This window comes from Prosopis cineraria, unplaced genomic scaffold, assembly GCF_029017545.1.
Source record: "Prosopis cineraria cultivar Desert tree isolate PC_DT_omini unplaced genomic scaffold, ASM2901754v1 PC1, whole genome shotgun sequence".
NCBI classification, from domain to species: domain Eukaryota; kingdom Viridiplantae; phylum Streptophyta; class Magnoliopsida; order Fabales; family Fabaceae; genus Prosopis; species Prosopis cineraria.
The window spans coordinates 14,073,807-14,089,121 of record NW_026555332.1 but is presented as its reverse complement, the minus strand read 5'-3'; the positions used below and the strand labels follow the sequence as shown (position 1 = coordinate 14,089,121).

The 15,315-nt window shown below is 28.6% G+C and overlaps 1 protein-coding gene across 1 annotated transcript; it reads left to right on the top strand.

Moving 5' to 3' along the window:
• Positions 1-4,137: 4,137 nt before the first annotated feature.
• Positions 4,138-6,288, top strand: LOC129292713 (early nodulin-like protein 3). Its single transcript, XM_054930327.1, has 4 exons — positions 4,138-4,417; positions 4,535-4,650; positions 5,017-5,403; positions 6,071-6,288. Exons 1-4 carry the CDS (start codon positions 4,276-4,278, stop codon positions 6,140-6,142), a joined length of 717 nt encoding a protein of 238 aa, XP_054786302.1. The 5' UTR covers positions 4,138-4,275; the 3' UTR covers positions 6,143-6,288.
• The last annotated feature ends 9,027 nt before the right edge of the window (positions 6,289-15,315 follow it).

The following is a 15,315-nucleotide window of genomic DNA, read 5'->3' as shown; positions in this document are numbered from 1 at the left end:
AGTCTGAAACTGGACCATGCGTTGAGGTGCATCGTGTGTTCTTTGCAATGCACAAATTAAAATTTAAAATTTGTTATATTGTTCAAAAACAAAATAAAAAATGGAGAATTATAAGTAGAGATAAGTGCGAAAAGCATGGGCTTTGCTAGGGTTTCAGTATTCCCTCCATTGGGGTTCAAATTTGTGACCCCAAAGGCTTGAGCAAGGGTATTCATTTCTAGCTAAGTTCATTGAGTGTTTAGCTAGAGTTTACATTTTTGAGAATGCCTAACCCTTGGGTTTGAATCTAATGGGTGTTTTGAGGTTGTATAAGTGTTGTTGAGGTATTTAAGTGATGATTATACTAATAGGTTGTCAAAATCCAAACCCTAGACTAATTGGATGATAATTTGTGATAATTAAAGTGTTTAGAATTTACATTTATGTTCAAGAAGTGTAATGATGATGAGTATGACTAAGTTTGATAATTAAAGTGTATGGAAATGCATCAGGGTTGTGGGAGTGATTAACCTAATCCTAAGATTTAGGTGTGATTAGTTTTTAAGCACTTTTATTAGCTATAATTAGCATTGTATGGATGTTAATTATAATTATATTGTGTGTAAATTGTAGTATTAGTAGAAGGTGATATTCACTTGTTTGGGGAGCTTTAATAATAGTAGAGAGTAAAGGTAATCTTTATTAATATGTCATGGTATATGTGTTGTAATTGATCATGTGTAATTTGTTGATAAAAAATTATTGTTTGGAAAGTATATTGTTTAGAAATGCATATTTGTCATTTGGAAATTGATATTGCCAAGTGGGTTTTAAATATTGTGTACAACTATGTTGTTATATAGATAACTCTTTGAAAGTATGTTCACACTTGTTCAAATTTATTGTTTGCAGAATAATATTAGCATGATTTTGTTCGGGTTTAAAATATTTTATTGGGGGGTTTTTTTGTTTGGATTGTTCGGGTATCATATGGTATGCCCTCATTGAATTTAATGAGTGATTTGTAGTTTGAATTAGCTTACTTTTGACATGGTGAGTTAGGTTTTGGGCATGGACCTTGGTCTCGAAATAAGAAGGGTTATAAGGTATAGTCATATATTTTTACTCTAATTGTTTGGATATTTTTGTGTTTAGAAATGTGTTTCGGTATGCCCACTTAGCAATCTCATAATTAGTTGTATCACATATATCATTTCGTATTAATATTGGTTATTGGGACCCTTGTGTCCCATTTCCCATGGTTAACAATTTTTTAGGGAAGGATCTAGCTGAAAAAGCACTAGAGGTATAATATTGGTGCATGGACACCAACTTGTATTGTTAGGCTTCCTTTTGCTTGGTTATGTATATTTTTCAACCAAAGGGCATTATTTGTGTATTAAGCATGTGACTTCATATTTTTGGATCAAACTTGTATATGATAGCTATGAGACATGTTTTTGACTCTCATGGCCTTAAATATTATGATTTGAACATGAGATGAGCTTGTAATTGTGTAATGCCAACTTATGCTAATTAGATGATTTTAACTATGTTGGGTGGTTATAACTCAACTATGGGAGTTTACATGTGTTCAAGTGTATGTTTGGTTGTTATGTGTTACTTGACATGTTTAAGTATGATCAAGTGATCCACACATAAGCATTGGCTTTGGTTTTGGTTTTATGAGTGAAATCATTTGGAGAAACTGTGTTTTATCCCTTAATGGGATTTTCTGAATAAAATTCTCATATGAAGGAATTTTTGTACCAAATAAAACCATTGGTTAGTTTATGTTATAAGTTTCGTGTGGATGTTTAAACCACTCAATTTGTATATTTGTAGAGAAAGTTATGCCTATTTGAAATTTACTATCATTATTCATTCTACATAATTGCTAATATATACCATGCATCGTGGCACATGTCAAATTGGTTGCGGCGCATGATATGAAGAAGAGAGTAACTCTCTTGTGTTATGAGTCACGGCGTATGATGCATGAGCCACGGTGCATGATGTGCTTTGGACAAAAATGTTCCTGTTCAATTTTTGTTTTCTAAAATAATCATTTTGACCCTTTTACCCATTTTTAAACTTGTTTTGGACATTTTTAATCTCTGGGAACCATGCTTCATTGTGAAATGAATTTTACAACATTTTTTTGGATTTTAAATGATTATTTCAATGAAATCCATTTGATACTTACTTAATTCATTTAGTTTCTTCCTAAATTGTCATGGAAGATTTGGTTTATTATGTTTAATCTTTTCTACCATGATAGATTCTTTTCTATCATGGTTCTATCATGGTAGTTGACCTTGTAAATTTTAGTTGTAAGAAAAATTCTTTTCTATCATGATAAGCTTTCATAAAATTGTTTCAATCCTAAATTAACATAGTATATTTTTATCTACTATAATAAGGTTTCAAAATATTGTCTTTAGTTTTATCTACTCTAATAATTTTATTATTATTATGGTTGGGTTTCGAAAATAGTTTTTACTCTTTATTACTATAGTACACATCTTTCTACTATAATAAGCATTTATAAAGTGGAGTTTTGATTATTGAATCATTTATTTAAGGCAAAATTTTTTTGAAAGTTTAAAGTGTTACACATAGAGCTACTCTTGATCTACTTGACACTACTTTAAAAAGAATTAATTATATAATAACTTATCTATTCAATATTATAAGGCATTTTTATTAAAAGTATCATGTTAAAAAATATACTCACTCAATTACTCCATCTATTTAAAAATATAAGGTATTTTTTGAGGAGTTGAATGTTTCTTAATTTTTTTCATTTTTTTATGGAGGGAGTAAAGCATATAAGACTTTTTAATTTTTCAATGTATAATTAATGAATTTATAATTTGTTTTTTTAAATTTTAATATGATTGAAGAATAAACACATTTGTTTTTGCTATTAAAATTTAAAAAATAAATTACAAATTTATCACAATGAAGTTATAAAATTGAAAGATGAACTTGTAAATTTCTGAAGTTTGATACTTGAAATTTAATTTAAATTAATTAATCCTCTTGGGACATATATGTCATTCTCCTAACATAATTCAATTAAAAATAATTTATATTTTTGTAACAAGGGAGAGTAAATCATTTTGGATATTTTAATAGGAAATTAATTTTTTTCAAAAAATATTCTTAATTAAAGTGTGTAATTAATAAAGTTTTTTTAACTGAGACACTCAATCAAATAAAGTAAACATAAAAAGAATATACTCCCTCTACCTCAAATTATAAAATATTTTTAAAAAAGATCCAGCATTTTAAAATATAAGATACTTTAATAAAAATAAGGTATCATTAATGATACTTATACAATATTACTCTTTTCATATATTTTTTTAATATTATTTTATTAATGAAGTATTAATTGAAGAGCATTTTTAAAAATTTATATTTTTATCTTGAAAAAATAAAATTATAAAGTGTATTTCATAAACTTTATTGGTAATATAAAATTTTATTTAAAAGTTTCTTAATAATTTAAGAAATATAACTGTAAAGATAATTAATTAATTCATATAATGTGTAATTTAGTTAAAATTATGTTTTAAAAATACTAAATATTAAATAATTAAATAAAAAATTCATTTCATTTTTTTCTATTGTAATTAATTCGAAGGTTGTTTTCGAGAAGCAAAATATGACTAACTTTTACATGTGAAAAACAAGATCAAGCAAAGCCCTTGATCCCCCGATACCCTAACAATTTTAAAATTTAATACTCTTTTCATTTTAAATTATAAGATATTTTTAAATAAAATTTTACATATTAATAAATCTCATTAAATACACTTAATACTTTTATTTTTATAAAATATAAATATAAATTTTTAAAAATACTTAAGTTTAATATATTAAAAAAATAAAAATTAATTATAAAGAGAGAAAAGATAATATTAAAATTATTATATTTAATAAAATTTTAATTTATTTAAAATGTTTTATATTTTAACATAAATTTATTTTTAAAGCACCTTGTAATTTAAAATAAAAGTAATAACAGTTTTTAAACTCTCTATCTTTCTCTCTCTCCCACACAAACACAGTCTTCAAAACCTTTCTTTTGGTAACTTTACGTTGCATCTCTGTCCCTCTCCCCCACACACAGTCTCCAAAACCCTTTTTTCTATTTGTATCTATTTCTTTTGCATTTCATAAGTACCCACATTATTCATTCACATGGTGCTTATTAAAAAGCCTCCATAGCACAAAGCTCAGCCTCTCACGGCTTCTGTCATTATCTTCATCATCACCTCCACCACCATGTCCTTCTCCTTCTTTACCATTTTCTTCTCTCTTCTTCTTCTTCTTCACTTGTTCTTCCAGTTTTGTTACTGTGCTACAATTTTAGTTGATGGAGCCTCAGAGTGGAAGAACCCTACAGTTCATATTGGAGATTCCATCAGTAAGTAGCACTATTAACATTGCCAGAAACAGATCAAGTTCTCTGGAATTGTTTTTGAGCTTTGTTTACTGAAAATAGCAACTACTGATTAATATGTGTTACTCTTTTTTGCTGAAGTTTTCAAGCACAAGCAACACTACAATCTGTACATTTTCAAGAACCAGAAAGCCTTCGATCTCTGCAATTTCACTCAAGCCACTCTTCTCACCAAATCTCACGCAACCTCCTATACGGTAATTAGTTCCCTCTTACTCTTACCTATCTGGGCATTTCAGAAACATATTCAAAATCTGGTTTTTCCTGTCAATTTCTATGTGGGTATTTCACAAATGGCTTCAAAATCAGAGTTTGCATAGCATTTTCTGTCCGGCTATCTCAGAAATGGCCTCAAAATCTGGTTTTTCTCAGTATTTTTCTATGTGGGCATTTCAGAAACAGCTTCAAAATTTGTTTTTGCTCAGCAATATCTATCTGGGTATTTCATAAATGACTTCACAATCTGATCTTTCTCAGCATTTCCAAAGGGGTTATGCAAAGTTTTCTGCTTTTTAATATTCTCTTTCAATTTCTGACCGATTCTTCTGTAATTATATTCTTAGTGGCACCCATCGCGTCCTGGTCCCTTCTACTTCACCTTCAACGACGGGTCGTTTAAAGCATGTCAAGCTTCTCTAAAGCTAGCCATAAAGGTCTCACCAGCAATGCCGCCGGAGCTTTCTCCGACGGGAGCTCCCTCTCTGGCTCCAGCCCCCGGCGGGTCAGTGTCGTCGTCCCCTGCATTCCCGTGGCCTTTCCGTCCTCGCCAAGCAGATTCACCTGGTCCGGCACCGGCGGCAAGTTCGACGGCGACATTTCCGTTAGTTCCTAACAAAGGAGGCGGAAGCAACATGCCGTTTATCAACAGCAACCCTGCGGTTCCTCTGCCTACTGGTGAGGTGGACTCGGCGACCATTCGCCCTCTTCCCACCTCAGGCCAAGAGAGACAGGTGAGCCATTCCTCTGTCTTTTACTGTATTCTTTTTTTTTTCTTTAATTACAATATTTAATGCTTTTGTATTATACTTGTTTTGTTTTTATCTCGGATTTTGAATAGACATTTAGTTATTTTTAACCATCAAAATAGAAAATTTTGGACTTGTTTTTGGGGTAAAAAATTTAAATTCCTTTTTTAAAGTAAAAAATAATTTTAAGATCTAGTTGTTATTTCTTTGGAAAAACAATATTTCTTTACCTTATTACAAAATATCTCTAATTATCTTATCAAAAAATTAATAAAATGCGAAGTGAATTTGATCTCGAAAATCAAAAAAACTAGGATAAGTCCAGAAGCTCAAAACCTCATAAAAGAAATTATAAACCACTGTACTTAACGATAAAATATTTGTATCAATAATAACATTCAATCATATGCAGATATATTTTTATTAATTGGTTTAATTTTTTGAACCTTTTGTCATTAGTTGTTGGGGAGGGAAAAATCCAAGTGAAAAATGATAATGCGTTGATTTGTTGTGAAATTATAATGGAAACACGTGAACTGTGGTCATGATAGCAGTATGTTGTGTGTTTAATTAAATTAAATATTCATATATTAAATTGATTAAATTAAATATATAAAGGTATAGAAATTTGATGGGCTTATGATTGATGCAGGTGATGATGGTGATTGGGTTGTGTGGATTTGAAATTGCTGGGTCCGTCCTCACTTTATTGCTGATGCTTTAGAGAGGGGCAGAGATGATGTAAAGTAGTAGAGAGACTAATGATTGGGATTATATATATAACAATGCAGTTTATGTAATGAAATGTATTGTATTTAGATTCTCTTCCACTTTCACTTTTGGACTTTCTATTCTCATTACTCATTCTCATTCTCATTCTTCTTGCTTTTGCTTTCTTTCTTTCTTTCTTTTTTTCTTTTGAATGCATCTTTCTAGCTTTTTAACAGTAATAATAATAATTATTGTGGTATTTTTTTTGCAGAAATTATTTCCCTGAGGTATTAAAGTCAAAGGATAGATTTCTCTTTATCTAAATTATTACATGCACATGTGTTGGTATTTAAACTCTTAATCACTTACTTCAAGAAGAATTCCTACCATTCACGTCTATTTTAATTGGTTTACTATATTATTTTAGATGTCATTTTAGACTTATCTTGATCAAACCAAATTAGATAATGAGTGTAAATCTTTTTTAACAACAATTTTCTTCATACATGACCTCAGATTCCTGAAAAGATCTCAAGACTTCATTTGAATATATTTCTAACATGAAACCTTTTGATTTGGAAAAAGAAAATGTCAAGTATTTCCAAAATTTGAAAAAGTTATGAAGTGATTAACCAACTTTACATATTGTGTTCATTACTATTAATAGATAGATAAATGTATTTGATATATACTATAAAGTTGGTGATAGGCATTGACAAAAGGTGAATTGGTATACTCTATCTTATGTTTGATATTCTACGTCAAAATATTATGTTTACCGTCCTCATCATCTCATTTTATAATATATTTTTTTGAGTGATTTTTGTTTTACAATACAAGATATTTTTTTAAAAAATAATTTATTAATAAAACTTATTTTAAAACTATCTCTCATTATTATACTCATTAAATATTTTTTTCTCATTTATTAAATGAAGGATATTCTTAAAATTTTGCATTTATTTTTGTTAAAAAATAGTTTAAGTTATATTTAATTGATTTCATTATTTCAAAATAAGATTTCATTATTTTGAAATCTTATTTTTTAAAAAAATTATATTTTAAAAGTATTTCATTATTTATAATTAAAGAAAGATATAACTTTTAGTCCTTATAATTTTAATGTGGTGTGGTATAAATTCCTATAGTTTTTATTTTCATTGTTCCAAGCACCTCTAGTTTATTATGTATAAAATAATAGTCCCTTTATGTTTTAATAAGCTCAAAAGAATGATGATGTGGCATTAATAGTTTTAAATTTTTTGACTTATCATTAATACCGTTAATATAGAAGGAAAAAGGGGTCCGGATTTCAAATGACAAAGGCAACGTGTACAGTGACCCCACTTAATCGAATGTTATTAGGACATTAGTTGAAGGAAAAAAAAAATGCTTGACTCCCACTAACCTCACTTACTTAGAGGCCATAATACACTATCGAATGTTGTCATTCCAGGCATTAGTGACATGTCAAAATATTTAACATTATCAGTACCATCTCTTTACTTTTTTTAGCATATTTAAAAGTAGAGAAGATAATAGCTGTAAAGGCAATGAACTAAAGGAATCTATACCAACAAAAAATTGCAAACACCTATGCGAAAATATTATGGGGACCAAAAGTCATGATATTCATTCCCATCATTAATCATGCTACAGAAATGGTTATGAGAGTGATGGACCAATTTTAGATATTGGTGGGTCGGAAAGGCATTAAATGGCCAGCGAAAGAGCTGACATAAAGGTTAGTAGGTAACTCACGGACATAAACCTTATTCTCTCAATTCCACCGCTCCTTTCTCTCGTGAATTCCCTTCCAATTCCAACCTAAAATTTTAATTAATTTAGAACTTTCGTTTTTAACTTGATATATAAAAAATATTTACTTTTTGAAAAAAATTAATTTTATAATTTTTTATGATATTTATTTAACCTTTTAAAAATAATTGGAATTCAAAAAAGTATATTTTTTAGGAAAAATTGGTGAAAAAGACCTAGTTAAAATAGAAATCATGCTTAGGGACCAATTGCATTTGAAGAACCATTCTAAATAAAATATTCTTAAAACAATCTAATTAAATGATCGAATTGCCCCTCCTCGATGAGACCATTTTAGGCAAGATGATTTCTAACGTAAGAAGTGAGTTATAACTTGGATCCTTAATCTCTTGGCATGCAATTAAGCATGACCACCATTGTATGACTCATCTTTTAGAGGACTTTGACTCCTCTTTTCACATGCTCTTTGACTGTGCTGTGCACTGTACATTAATGTTTGTGGAGGGTGATTTACAGTGAGAGAGAAGCAATTTCAGACAATGCGAGAGGTGATTTTCGATGAAGATTTCCTCTCTTCTTTTACAAGATTCACTTCCACCACTATCTCTTGTTCGTTCAGAGGTTAGGCATATATCCCCAAGCTTAAATGTTTTAATCAATCCAAGTTTGAAAGGGCTATTAAGGAGCCTCCGTTACTTCAGAAATCAAAAATAGAGCTTGCAGGTATTTTTCTTAGAATTTCTTATTGTTACAGGTTCACATGCTTTGTTTTGTCTATACATGTTCATGGGCATTGACTTTCACTTAGGTGCTTTCCTTTCTCATTTATTGGTTAATGGTTACCTCTTGATTGTAGTAATTAAGTTGAGAAATGACAGAAGTTACTATCAGAATCTAGAGTTACAAATCAAGAAGTATGATTTAAAGGTTCAGACTTATCCAACCCAAAACTATATTTTCTAACTAGAGGCTTCTTTAAACACCCAAAATGCAGTGTTGAACTTTGTATTGCACTTTCGAATCATCAAACAGTAAATGAAAAGCAATGGGAAATTGATTTATAAATCTTGAATATTGAACACTAAATGGAGTTAGTATCCACAAGTTTAATAAATAAATTTAGGCCCTTAATTTTAGAACAAAATTTTAACGTATTTCTCTTCTAACTTATGTTTTTTGTTTTGGTTGGCCTAATCACATTTCAGAATAAATTTCAGCCACATCTTGTTCGGTCCTTAGGATAACTGGGTTGCATTTTTTAAATAATAGAAAATCCACCAAAAGATGCCTCTTTACTATGCCAATTCCTTGATATATACTTTATTATGTGTTTGTGATTCTATGTCTCATAAGGCATTATCTCTCTCTTTATGGGTATGCAATATTCACCATTTCTAAGGGTTCGCATAGGCAATGTCCAATATTTATGATCCAAATCTAAGTATAGCAATGAAGGTGAGTATAATATCATGCGGTGTAAGTTTTTCATTTCATTTTGGAAGAACTTTTTATTGGATTCATGTGTACCTTCTTGATAATTATATTTCTAATTTTTTCTAACATATTCATTCATCCCCTTTCATTTTGAGATTATTATCTTATTGTTCTATGTCATCATCATTTTTGTTGGTATTCAATCATTATATGCTTATGTTTGTAATTGATGTGAAAACCTTTTGAGTAAGGTTCAATGGATGAATAAAATTATAGTAATGCAGAATTTTTTACCGAGTACATTGTGAGAACTAATAATAAGACAATGTACAAGTGATCATGGCATATTCTAAAATCTGTTAACCAATGAATTAAATGTGGTACTTATTATATAATAACTATTATACAATTAGTCATTTTGATGCAAAAAATGGAAGTGATATAAGTGTAATTCAAGGTTTATAAGAGTTTGGCCATCATTTAATATATTAAAGATTGAGTCTGGTTATTAAATGATCATTTATGTAGATAAAGCAACCAAGGTAGGGATACTTGCTAGAATTTTAGCAATTATAATGACTTTCATTCATTAATTTCTCAGTTTCTAGATAATCTCCTAAAAGATTCAATGAAAGTGGTTGCAGCATTGTATGTGACGGCAGATACAATGTATGGTAGTTGTTGTGTTGATGAAGATTTCAGATTTCATGTAATTATTTATATTACCATGAAATCTAGAGTCACTATCATGAGTATGCACTATGTATTGAGTTAGATAGAAAGCTTGGCTTTTGGTTAATCATTTCATTTTGGATAAACATTTTATACCTGAATTTAGCATGGCATGAATGACTCACTTGCGATGGGGACTAATTTTCATTTCAAGCATAATGTTTTAGATACACTAAAGCATAAGATTTTGTCTAAAGATGAGAAAAAAAATAAGTTCAAGTTAGAAACTCTGAAAAATTCAACTCATGCATATCATAAATTAAATGAGTTACAAGGAAATACTAATAAAGGGATTTCTTTAAAAGATTAAAAAAAATTGTTATTATAATTTAAAAGTGTATTTATGGCCACCCCACACTTTTTTTGGGTACATGATAGGATGTAGTTTAATATGAGCATGTTATTCTTAATCCCCATGGTATATTTTTAAATATGGGATACCCTATGGTCTTTGTTTATAATTTTGATTGTGTTTTACAAGAAGATAAAATAAACCTAATGGAATAAATGTTTTTTTTTCATTGAAATTGTTGTTCATTCTTGCTCTTCACATTTACTTGTTTTTCTAGGACAATTCAATTGTCTTCCATGTTACATTATTGAATCTGCATCTTTTACATGTTAAAATGGCTTGCTATACAATTTACAGTACTTAAAAAGAGAGAACTTATTTTGAGTGTTCCCTTATTTGTTTTTTGTATAGTGTAAAATTTAGTTTAACATGGGCATGATGTTGTTCTTACTCCTATAATATTTTTTTTTATTTAGGGTGTCTTATGGTCTTTGTTTATTATTTGGTTTGTACTTAGCACAATGACAGATCTAAACTAATGGAATTATTGTTGTTTCTTTCATATTTTTGCCATTCATAGTCCCCCTACACATTTACCTTTTTCCATTGGAAATTCAGTTGTCCTTCATGTAAAATTGTTGAATCTTCATCTGTTAGTGTAACAATTACACGTAATATTTTATAGATTACATGTAAATCAAATATAGAGAGAGCCCCCATTGTTAATGCATATGTAATTACATGAAAAGACAACTAATTACATGTAAATCAATATGGAAAAAAATTCACGAGCATGCCTAAGGAATAATTTACATGTAATCTCTTGCGGATTACATGTAAATTAAATCAATCACAAAAGAACATGCTCCTGTCAATATCTCAGAATTACATGAAAACAACTATAAATTACATGTAAATATTGTTGCTATAACACAAGTGAGAAGCCTTGCACCTTAAGCCAGAACACATTTATCCTAAGCTAGAAGCCTTACACTAGAAGCCTTTCTCTTGCACCTAAGCTAGACCCTTGCAACCCAAGCCATAAGCCTTGCACCTTAAGCCATAACCCTTGAACCTCAAGCCAAAAGATTTGCACCCAAGCTAAACCCCTTACAGCCAAGCCATACCCTTTTCACCCTAAGCCATAACCCTTACACCTCAAGATAGAAGCCTTGCAACTAAATCAATACCCTTATACTTAAGCTAGAAGTCTTGCACAAGCCTTACACCCAAGCCAAACCCTTTGCACCCTAAGTCATGACCCTTGCACCTTAAACCAAAAGCCTTGCATCCACATCATAACTCTTGCACCTCCAGCTATATCTTTCGCACCTTAAGGCAAAAGTCTTACGCCCAGGCCATACTCCTTTCACCTTAAGCCGAAAGCCTTGCACCCAAGCAAAAACTCTTGCACCTTAAGTCAAAATCCTTGCACTCTCTAGTTGTTGAGTTTACATGTAATCCTTAATGATTACATGTAATTAAGGGGTGTTGGGTTTTTCTAGCTACCTTTCACCTACAGGCTAGAGCTCCAATGACTAAATTTTGTACCTTTTTAAAAAAAAGTTTAATTAACATAGAGGGACATTTCAATCAGTTGCTTAAATTATTTAATGAATAAAATATTAGCCTTGGTTTTTCAAATACATTTGGTCCCTAGGACCAATTTTGCTTCCAACTAGGTCATTTTCATCAATTTTTCTTATTTTTTATTTTTTTCTCAATATTTTGGATTATTTTAATAATTTAATTTGAGTAGTTTTTGAAAATAGTTTGATGTAGTAAATGAGAAAATTTTTAAAAATGTGGATACACAAAGATATCGCAAACTTTTAAAATAATTAAATAATAAATTATTTTTATAAAATAGAAATTAAAATATCATAAAATTTAAAAATAACTAACTAATAAAATTTTTTATTATTGTAATTAAATATAAAATAATATCTTCTTTTTATAAAATATCTACAAAATAAATCTATTATTCTGAAATTTTTAAACTATAAAAAATTATTTATTTTTTAGTCTTAAATAAAAGAGCTATACTCCCTCTAGTTTCTATTATAAGAGACATATAAAAATCTCAATACAATCAAAAAGAGATGATTAAGTTATTAATTTTTCTAAAAATAGAATAAAATTTCAATTTGATCCTATTTAAATGAAAATTTTTAAATTTGCATTAGATTCTCTCTTATATAATTAATTAATTTAAATATGGGTGGTATTGAAAAAATAAAATTAATACCATATCAAATACCTTATGTTAAGAACCAAAGAATCCTTCTTGAAGATAAGGATTGGAGGGAGCAAGACTGAAATTAAAAAAATTAAACTCAATTATCCATATAATTAATAAATTAATAAATTTTATTTTATAAGGAACAATTTAACAAAATGTAATAAGTTATTCTTAAATTGTATAACTTTTCTTTTAAAAAAAATGAAACATATGATAATTTCTTATATAATAAAAATCTAAGGGAGTAAAAATTATCAAATATTTTTAGTTATTCCATGAGAAATATTTCTTAAATTTTTTTTTCAAAATTCTTATAGAAAGAATCTGCAAGGATGATAAGAAAACTACCAAAGTTTTTTTTTTTTAAATTTTTGGTATTTTGACAAAAATTTTGGTGAGGATGGTGCGATTTGAATTGATGGTAATAAGCTAAAAGGAGTGGTGGATTGGGTCTTTTCTAAAATTTTAAAACTTTGAAACGGATGTAAGATTTAAGAACACTAAACAACTTAAAAAGATAATAAGTTAAAAAAATGAGAAAAAATATAATTTTTGGTCTATATAATTTTATTAGGTTTCGTTTTTAGTCTCTGTAGTTTTTTTCAGTATTTTTAATTCATATAGGGACTAAAACAATTAAAAAATAAAAATTATAAGGACTTAAAAAATAAAGATTACATAATCTTTCAAAAATTATAGAGACTAAAAATAAAATATAATGAAACTATAAGAATTAAGGATTTTTTTTTTTCAAAAATCAGCAATCAAAGTTAAAACTAATATCCTTGTAACCTAGTGGTTTGAAGTTCGTCTTTATTGGTGACAGGTAGCTAGTTTAATCCTGCCGGCTTCAAGTATTTAGCTTGCTCTATGTATTTAAGAAAAATAGTGCTTAAATAGGATGAGTAAGAAAGAAGCTCCGTTTTTAATGCAAAACAAAAATGAATTTTATGGTAATGAGAGTATTAGTGAAAATGAGAGTGAAAATGAATGGGCAAGACTCATGGCTTGTTTGGTGTGAGGGAACTGTTTTTTAAGAAAGTAAAAGTGGAAGTAAAATTGGATTGGAATTAGGTTTCAAAATGTGTTTGGTTGGTTAGAAATTTAGATATAATTAAAATGAGTTTTTTGAAATTAAAAATGGTTTAAATATATAAAATTAGAATTAAAAGACTCTTTTACAGTTCATTAAAAACAAAAACAACAATAATCAGAAAAAAAAAAAAACAGAGCAAATGATAAAACCCTCATCTGCGAAGGCTTTGAATGTTCGACGAAGATGGCAACTGTGACACCGTGCTCTCCGACAGTCATTGCTCTTCTGCCATCGCTCTCCAATAGTATATTAAATATATATACTTAACTTTATATATTTAATATATTTTTATTCAATCAAATTATAATAAATAGACTTTAATGTATTAATAATATTAATTACAAATGTTTGTTCTGAAATAAATAATCTATAAAATATTTATATATTTTAATTTAATTAAAAATAAACACCTTAAGTATATAATATTAAGTATATAAGTTTATTTTTTCAAAATGAATTTTAAAAACATGTTTGCTATATCATTGAAATGAGGATATATTTTTTATTTTATATTTGTAATTATAATGATAAAACATCATAATGCCCTTCTCATTTTCAAGCATATAGAGCCACCATGCTCTTCTCATCGTTTGTCCTTGATCTTCTTCCTTCATCATTCATAATCCTTCTAGAAAACAAACCCATTATCAAAATATTCAAATCCAATCCACATAATAATAAATCACAATCAACTCTAAAATCCACACCAAGAATTATATTTTATCCTAGTCTCGTGTATTAATGTTCAAACAAATCATGAGTATTTTTTCACTAATCACCACAAATTTAAACAAACCGAATACTTATTAGCCACCACAACTCCCCTCCGTCAAACCCTTGCATTGTGTGAATTTCCAATCTTTTCAAAGATGCCTCACATTGACTAAAACCCTTCAAGAATACCATATTTTCAATAACACAAAAAAAAAAAGAAACATATTATAAGAACCTCAAAAGATCTCCAAACAAAGAAAGTTAAGCGTTTTGAAATATTAAGAAATAATAAAAACTTTTTTTTTGGCACTTAGCAATATCTTTTCTCCAAAGACTAAGCATTTCGTATGTAAAATGGGGTTTGTATTTTTTGGATTTGAATTTAATGAGAGGTCTAAATTCACTCACTCAATGAGTATCACAATTATTATAAACATTGAATTTAATTAATACTTGAAACTTATCAATATATATTTTTCTCCAAGTATTCAAAACAATTTTCATGATCAAAATACTCTTCATGTACTCTGTTCTCTCCAACAATTTTAGATTTAGTGCTTTTTAGTACTACAGAACAAAATCTTTTATAGTTGTTTAATTAAATTGAAATGTTGTCCTTTTAACACATGAAACACTAATTAAATGAGTAGACTTAAGTTTCTTTTTTTGCCAAAACAAAGAGTCCATATTATTAATCACCAGAAAATGCATAAAAATGCTGACTAGTTCAACAAAACTAAGCAATAAAGTAAACAAAAAGCAATGAAAAAAAAAACCAAATAAACAAAGCAAAAAAAAAAAAAACAAAATCAGTCAACACCAACATAATCAGCCACCTCCGTAGGACAAGAAATAGAACAGGAACCAGTATCAACCAAACTATCATCCGAAGCATTC